General features: G+C 39.4%; 2 protein-coding genes across 3 annotated transcripts; one reads left to right on the forward strand and one right to left on the reverse strand.

The window, feature by feature from the left end:
• Positions 1 to 202: 202 nt before the first annotated feature.
• Positions 203 to 4,079, forward strand: LOC141597053 (putative pre-mRNA-splicing factor ATP-dependent RNA helicase DEAH5). Of its 2 annotated transcripts, XM_074417374.1 has the most exons (3): positions 313 to 388; positions 613 to 3,114; positions 3,509 to 4,079. In XM_074417374.1, exons 2-3 carry the CDS (start codon positions 704 to 706, stop codon positions 3,900 to 3,902), a joined length of 2,805 nt encoding a protein of 934 aa, XP_074273475.1. In that variant the 5' UTR covers positions 313 to 388; positions 613 to 703; the 3' UTR covers positions 3,903 to 4,079. The 2 variants fall into 2 exon arrangements, with proteins under 2 accessions (XP_074273474.1, XP_074273475.1); XM_074417373.1 differs by having other exon boundaries at positions 203 to 3,114.
• A 602-nt stretch (positions 4,080 to 4,681) lies between these two features.
• Positions 4,682 to 6,498, reverse strand: LOC141597054 (protein CDI-like). The gene is made up of 2 exons (XM_074417375.1): positions 5,291 to 6,498; positions 4,682 to 4,882 (listed from the first exon to the last, which is right to left on the reverse strand). Exon 1 carries the CDS (start codon positions 6,290 to 6,292, stop codon positions 5,480 to 5,482), a length of 813 nt encoding a protein of 270 aa, XP_074273476.1. The 5' UTR covers positions 6,293 to 6,498; the 3' UTR covers positions 4,682 to 4,882; positions 5,291 to 5,479.
• Positions 6,499 to 8,028: the final 1,530 nt, after the last annotated feature.

Below are 8,028 nucleotides of genomic sequence, written 5' to 3' on the forward strand. Positions count from 1 at the left end.
GATAAATTAAATTTGACTCCAATAATAATTTCACATTTATGTTCATGTCATCTACGATATCTTACCTTTTTAGTTAATATTGAGAGATGAACCAATATTATAACCCGTGCAACGTACGGGCACAAAATCTAGTAAGGAAGAATATAGAGATTTAAAAGTATATTTTAGTACTAATACAACAAACTAGCACGGCCACAAAAACTAGTTATACCTTTCAAACATTACATAGTAGACCGACTTGAACTTGAAATAGGCTATAAAGTTCGTCTGCTGCATTCCTCCATAATCATAACTAGCAACAACTATGGAGGCCATAGATAAGAAGAAGAAGGAGGACACAAACGACGACGTATTAAAGAAACTAGAATACCTTTCCTTAGTCTCCAAGGTATGTTCCGAACTAGACACTCATTTAGCAACTTCCGACAAAATTCTTGCTGAATTTATCATTGAATTAGGTCATAGATGTGTAACCCTAGATCAATTTGATTCCGAATTGAGGAAAAACGGTGCCGTTTTGCCTGATTATTTCCTCAAATCTTTGTTAACTGTAATTCATGCAATTTTACCCCCTACTCCTAAGGGCAATAATGGCGGTGATGATCATTCTAGGGTTAGGTATGATAGCGGTGGTGACGGAGGGAGTTATCGCTCTGATGAGATAGAATTGTATAGGATTTATAAAGGGAGAGTTTCGAGTATTATGGATAATGGGCGTTTCGTCGAGTTGATGGGTTTGGAGGAGGGGAAGGAGGGTATTGTACATGTTTCGCAGATGGGTAGCGAGAGGATTGGGAGTGTTAAGGATTTTGTGAGGAAGGGTCAGGAGGTTTATGTCAAGGTGATATCAAAGACGGGGGAGAAATTGGGTTTGTCGATGGTTGATGTGGATCAGAATACCGGCGAGGATTTAGAGCCGCTGAAGAAGGGGTCGCGGGGTGGTAGGATTGGGTTGGATACTAGAGTAGGGGTTTCAGGGATTCCAGTTGTTGAGGAGGTAAAAGGTGGACGTTCAAGGCAGGGTTTAAAGCGTATGAGCTCACCGGAAAAGTGGGAGATCAAACAGCTGGTTGCATCGGGTGTGTTGAGTGCGAAAGAGCTTCCTGGTTTTGATGATGAAGATGATGGGGTTGTTTACTGTGAAGAAGGTGCTGAGGAAGAGCTTGAGGTTGAGTTGAATGAGAAGGAACCTCCGTTTTTGTATGGGAAGACGAAAAACTCGGTTGATATTTCCCCTGTTAAGATATTCAAGAATCCAGATGGGTCTTTAAGTAGGGCGGCTGCTCTTGGTAATGCTTTGATGAAAGAGAGGAGAGAAGTTCGTGAGCAGCAACAAAGAACAATGCTTGATTCTATTCCAAAAGACCTTAATCGTCCTTGGGAAGACCCGATGCCAGAGACAGGAGAGAGACACCTCGCCCAAGAGTTGAGAGGTGTGGGGTTGTCTGAATACGATATGCCTGAATGGAAGAAGGAAGCCTATGGTAAGGCTTTGACATTTGGACAGAAATCCAAGCTGTCTATACAGGAACAAAGGCAGAGCTTGCCAATCTACAAGTTGAAGAAAGAGCTTATCCAGGCCGTTCACGATCTCCAGGTTTTGGTTGTGCTTGGTGAGACGGGTTCCGGGAAAACAACTCAGATTACGCAGTACCTGGCAGAGGCGGGATATACCACTAGGGGTAAAATTGGGTGTACACAGCCCCGTAGAGTGGCTGCAACCTCTGTTGCTAAGAGGGTTGCCGAAGAGTTTGGTTGTCGATTAGGGGAGGAAGTTGGGTATGCTATACGGTTTGAAGATTGCACAGGACCCGACACCGTGATTAAGTACATGACTGATGGCATGCTTCTTAGGGAGATCCTTATTGACGAGAATCTAACGCAATACTCAGTCATAATGCTTGATGAAGCACACGAGCGAACCATAAGCACAGATATTCTTTTTGGGTTGCTAAAAATGCTCGTCGGTCGTAGACCGGATCTTCGTCTTATTGTCACTTCGGCTACATTGGATGTAGAAAAATTTTCAGAGTATTTTTTCAACTGTAATGTTTTCTCAATCCCTGGGAGGACTTTCCCGGTAGAGATCTTGTATACCAAGCAACCAGAGATTGATTATTTAGAAGCAGCTTTGATCACTGTTCTGCAGATCCACTTGACAGAACCTGAAGGGGACATTCTTGTCTTCTTGACGGGGCAGGAAGAAATTGATTTTGCGTGCCAGTGTCTTTATGATAGAATGAAAGCTCTTGGCAGAAATGTTCCTGAACTGATCATTCTTCCGGTGTATAGTGCGCTACCCAGTGAGATTCAATCTAGGATTTTCGACCCAGCCCCTCCTGGGAAAAGAAAAGTAGTTGTTGCAACAAATATTGCTGAAGCTTCTCTCACCATTGACGGGATATATTATGTGGTTGATCCTGGATTTGCCAAACAAAATGTTTATAATCCAAAGCAGGGGCTTGATTCTCTGGTTGTAACCCCAATTTCACAGGCATCAGCCAAACAACGAGCTGGAAGAGCTGGTCGTACAGGACCTGGCAAATGCTACCGTCTTTATACAGAGAGTGCGTACCGAAATGAAATGTCTCCTACATCAATTCCTGAAATTCAGAGGAGTAATCTTGGGATGACTACATTGACAATGAAAGCTATGGGAATTAATGATCTACTTTCTTTTGATTTTATGGATCCACCACCTCCCCAAGCTCTTATCTCTGCCATGGAGCAATTGTATAGCCTGGGAGCTTTGGACGAGGAGGGTCTTTTGACCAAGCTGGGAAGAAAGATGGCTGAATTTCCCATGGAGCCCCCACTATCAAAGATGCTTTTGGCAAGTGTCGACCTTGGATGCAGTAATGAGATTATAACTATAATTGCAATGATTCAAACTGGTAATGTTTTTTATCGGCCCAGGGAGAAGCAATCACAAGCTGACCAAAGGAAGGCCAAATTTTTCCAACAAGAGGGTGATCACTTAACTTTGCTGGCTGTTTATGAGGCTTGGAAAGCAAAGAATTTTTCTGGTCCGTGGTGTTTTGAAAATTTCATTCAGTCTCGATCCTTGCGGAGGGCACAAGATGTTAGGAAACAACTTCTCAGTATAATGGACAAGTATGATCTTGTTATCTTTTTTTTTTCTTTTTCTTACAGCATCCCCCTCTTACGGTCTTACCCCATCTCTAAACAGGATATAAAGCTGGCGCTTCATTGGTGTCATACTATTGTTTGATCTCTGTTGGTCATCAATTTTTATTCTATCATCATCTACTTTTTCTATTTGCTTTCATAAGGTGATGCAATCTTGGTTGTCGTTCAAGCTGACTATCTTCTGCACTTTGCCTAAGTATTTAGTTTGGGTTACTTTGCTTTTTTTTTTTTTTTCCCTTGCGCATCTCTGTGGGTTATTATGTGATTTGTTTCCATAGGGGTTAGCTAATTGCTACTTATATTTCTGAGCTTATTTTTAATGGGAACTTTTCTGAACCACCTTTGTTACTTTCTCCAGGTATAAATTGGATGTGGTGAGTGCTGGCAATAATCCTACAAAAATAAGCAAGGCAATTTGTGCAGGATTTTTCTTTCATGCAGCAAGGAAAGATCCTCAAGAGGGTTACAGAACCCTTGTCGAGAATCAACCTGTTTACATCCACCCGAGCAGTGCGTTATTTCAGAGGCAACCTGACTGGGTGATCTACCATGAACTGGTTATGACTACAAAAGAGTACATGCGTGAAGTTACTGTTGTTGATCCAAAATGGCTGATCGAACTAGCTCCTAGATTTTTCAAAGTATCAGACTCCACGAAAATGAGTAAGCGTAAACTTCAAGAGCGAATTGAGCCTCTTTATGATAGATATAATGAGCCTAACTCTTGGCGTTTGAGCAAAAGACGGGGTTAATTTATGTTTTGAAGTCTTATCGACTTTTTTCTCATGTCAAATACAAGTACGTAGTATCAGTTAACTTGTAGAGTGGTAAGCTGTAAATGCCTGTGTTTGTATGCCAATGGGTGAATCATTATATTTCACTATTGAAACTTAAGGTTCTATGTTAATTCATGGTAATCATTGTCATCATATTCCTTGACTTTGGTCTGTACGACTGTACCCCCTCTCGGTCTTCTCATTTCTATCACAAAAAGTACTTGTGTAAGACGGCCTTACACAAGTTTTTTGTAAAATGGGTTTCTGAATACTTCTTTTATGGTGGTTTGGATCTGTTTTATACGGAGTATTATTGTGTTAAATCCGATAATGTCCAAACCTAAATTGATCGATCCAAAGCCAATCATTCTGGAAAATGAGCAATTTGAAATGACCAGATTGATCGGAAGACACTATGTCGAAATTATCTAAGGTTCTCTTCATGACCTGACCGAAAATTGATTGGCCTCATATTAACTCTATTTGCAATTTGAAACTCGAGTGTATTTATTTATAAACGAATTGACGTGAAGTCACGAACTGACTGAGGCAACTAGCCAACTATATCCGACCTCATTAGCCGTTCGCGAGTTGACAGCAAAACGGATGCAGTGGAAAATGCTACTTACTGCCTACTACTCGTACATAGTTTCAGAAGATTGATTATGCGAAAAAGCGAAGTCGGAGAACTTCATGACTACACCATAGAAAATGGGAAGCAACGGCAACCAGAGGAAGAACCTGATGAGAGGATACTCAAAACAAACTAAATAATCTCATTTCTCAACTCACAGAACTTTTAATAGTTTTACATTGCATTCTTCCTACACAACTTCTGTAGTACAACATTCAGACTATTACAAAAGAAAGAGGACAAATAGAATTGCTAAAAAAACATTACAAATGCTAAACGATAGATTCGTATTAAAAAAAACTCGTGATATGGTGGACAAATACTAAGAGCATGTACAATAGAGAGGAGATTATGATCCTCTTATTTTTTCTTTCTCCCACTCTTTTTTGGACACCTCACTTTCTCTATCATCCACTTCCATCCTCACTATTTTCATCCTCTTCTTATTTATTTTGCCCTACAATAGAGAGGATCCTCTTTTTTATCCTCTAACATTTTAATTGCATTTCAACTTATATTAAAATAAAAAAATAAAAAGCAAATACTAAATTTGGACAAATATAATTGGATAGTTGGCAAGACAGGCCAATGTTCCACTTCCTCTAAAACTAGAGGAAGTGGAGATAACATCCTCCTTCTAAGAGGATCCTTTGTCATCTCCACAATGATAGAGGACCTCCTCTTTTATGAGAGAGAGGCTAAGAGAGGAGTAAAATCCTCTCTATTGTACATGCTCTAAGGACATTATATCAAGAACTAATTTCTCACATCTACATCCCTGAAAATAAGAGCAGTAATGAATATTTGCATATCTTCCACAAAAAGTCGAACATAAGAATCAAATATCTCATTATCAATCTACCAGTGGCAGGTATCGAATTAAACATCAACAGCAAAATTCCGCTCCTCAAGTCACGACTTAATTCTTCTCCATCTTGTCTTTCTGGTTCTGATACTCCTCCAATTCCTTCAACCACAAATCACCAAACTCACATTCCTTCCAAGCATCAAACCAAGGTCCACCGAGTGTATAATGAATCGCCTTAGGGACAGTATCAGGCTTACCCTCAACAACCCGATTATGTCCAACAAGAAAGTTCCAAACAAAGGGAATCTCCCCAATCTCATGATCTTCCAACCACTGAAACCGATGCAAATACGCCCCGGTCTGTGTATTCACAATCTCAGGAGTCAAAACCTTATTCTTAACATGCCCACAATTATACAACACCATTGAAGACCAATTCTTCCTAGGATAAACCGTCTGGACCGCCCCGTCCATCTTAGTGGTCTCTTTAGGTGCATAATCATGTTGCACACACATAATTGCATACTTATCATCAATCAAACCAACCAAATCCTTAAAATCACTCAAATACAAGAAATCGCAATCGACAAACATTGCCCAACCCTCAAAATTAGCCAAATGTGGTGTAAGAAATCTGGTAAATGAAAATTCAGTGCTCTCTAATTTCCCCCTTTCTCTCCAATACAAACCCTTTTGCCTTAATTCACATTGTTTAATTGGGTATATTTCTAAAGGGATTGAAGATCTCTTCAAAAGTGAATACTTGCATACTTCATATGCAATGTCTTCTTTTGGGTCATACCCAATAAAGATCTTGAATGGAATTAGGGTTCCATTGTTTTGAATTGATGAATCATTGATTAATTTTTGGGGATTTAGCAAATTAGGGTTTGCTGCAATTGAACCCAAATCTGTTGATCCCATTACTTGGATTTCTTGGATCTTTTGAATTAGATTGTTGTATGGTGATTAGTGAACAGGAGAGGAATTAAACTGGGTATCTAAGATTAGAGTGAATAAATGAAGAGGAAGGAAATGCCTAAATTTCTGGAGATGAATAAAGGATTTTACCAGAAATGTAGGCGGGAAGAGTGTGAAATCTTGGCACCGACAAATCTTCGTTAAATGCGCAAATGGATCCTCTCCATTACTTTTGTGTCCATTTCCACTCACATACATTATTATATTATATATTTCTACCTCATTTATTTACCTTTTAATTCCGAAATAAATCTACAACCATCCGATCGGGCCCAGATTTAATCCGAGCCATTAATAAGTAATGGACCTCCATTTCTTTTTATGAAATGGAGAGGATCCTTTCTCGTTAAATGCGGGGTGGTGAACAATGGACGAACTTTAAGATTTACGTCAAAAGTTAAAAGCAGAATGTGTGATCGGGGAATTGTGAAAGTAAGGGACCCTAATCGTCTAATCGAGCCGAGTCGATATCTCATACTCTCTTTTCTTTTTCTTTTTTGAAGTCCCAAAGTGAGTTAATTTATAGGGTTTTTGTCAAACACAACCTTTAAAAAAAAATTTATTCCAAACACCACCTTTAAAAAAAAAGTTTGTAAAACACAACCTTTAATAAATTTTTTGTTGTCAAACACGACTTTTTGGCCGAAGGACTTAACATTTTGTAATGGGGTAACTTTCAGTCGATGTTTGAGATAGCAAACGATGTCGGTTTGAGGCTTTTTTGGACTCGTTGGAAAGGTGAAAATACAGGTTTTCCAGGGGTTATCAATACGATGGTCAAAGGCGGCTTATGTGGGGTCTATTGTTGTGTAAAGTAAGGCTGGTCGGAGAGATTAGCGAGTGGTCGGGGATATTTAGTGGGTCTTTTAAAGAGGTTATGATACTTTGTTTGGTCTGAAAATTGGTATGTAGGTAGCGGGAAGTGTAAGGTAGGCCATAGTTGTGTTGTTTTTTGTGGTTGTTTGTTGTAAGTGCTGGTTTGAGGTGAGTTAATTGACCCACAAAAAAGAAATCCTACTTTGACATTCTTTTGAATGTTTTTTACCTTCAAATTAACTCCCCTCGAACCACCACTTGTAACCAACAACCACAAAAAACAACACAACTACGACCTACCTTACACTCCCCGCTACCTACATACCAATTTTCAGACCAAACAAAGCATCATAACCTCTTTAAAAGACCCACTAAAAATCCCGACCACTCGTTAATCTTTCCGACCAGCCTTACTTTACACAACAATAGACTCCACATAAGGCCACTTTTGACCATCGTGTTGATAACCCATGGAAAGCTTGTATTTCCACCTTTCCAACGAGTCCAAGAACACCTCAAACCGACATCGTTTGCTATCCCAAACATTGATTGAAAGTTACCCCATTGCAAAATTTAAGTCTTTCAGCCAAAAAGTCGTGTTTGACAACAAAAAATTTATTAAAGGTTGTGTTTTACAAACTTTTTTTTTAAAGGTGGTGTTAGGAAAAAAAAAAATTTAAAGGTTGTGTTTGACAAAAAAACCCTAATTTATATTATGAAGATCAGAAACAGCACAAAGATCAGCCGGAGGGGGTAGGATGTTACCCCAACACCGTCTCCCTAGATGCAAAGAGCTCAAATGAGCAAGTTCGTGCGCTACACTATTAAGCTTCCTACTAACAAAAGACCAATCAACTAAATGA

The sequence above is a fragment of the Silene latifolia genome, chromosome 8 (assembly GCF_048544455.1).
Source record: "Silene latifolia isolate original U9 population chromosome 8, ASM4854445v1, whole genome shotgun sequence".
Lineage (NCBI taxonomy): Eukaryota > Viridiplantae > Streptophyta > Magnoliopsida > Caryophyllales > Caryophyllaceae > Silene > Silene latifolia.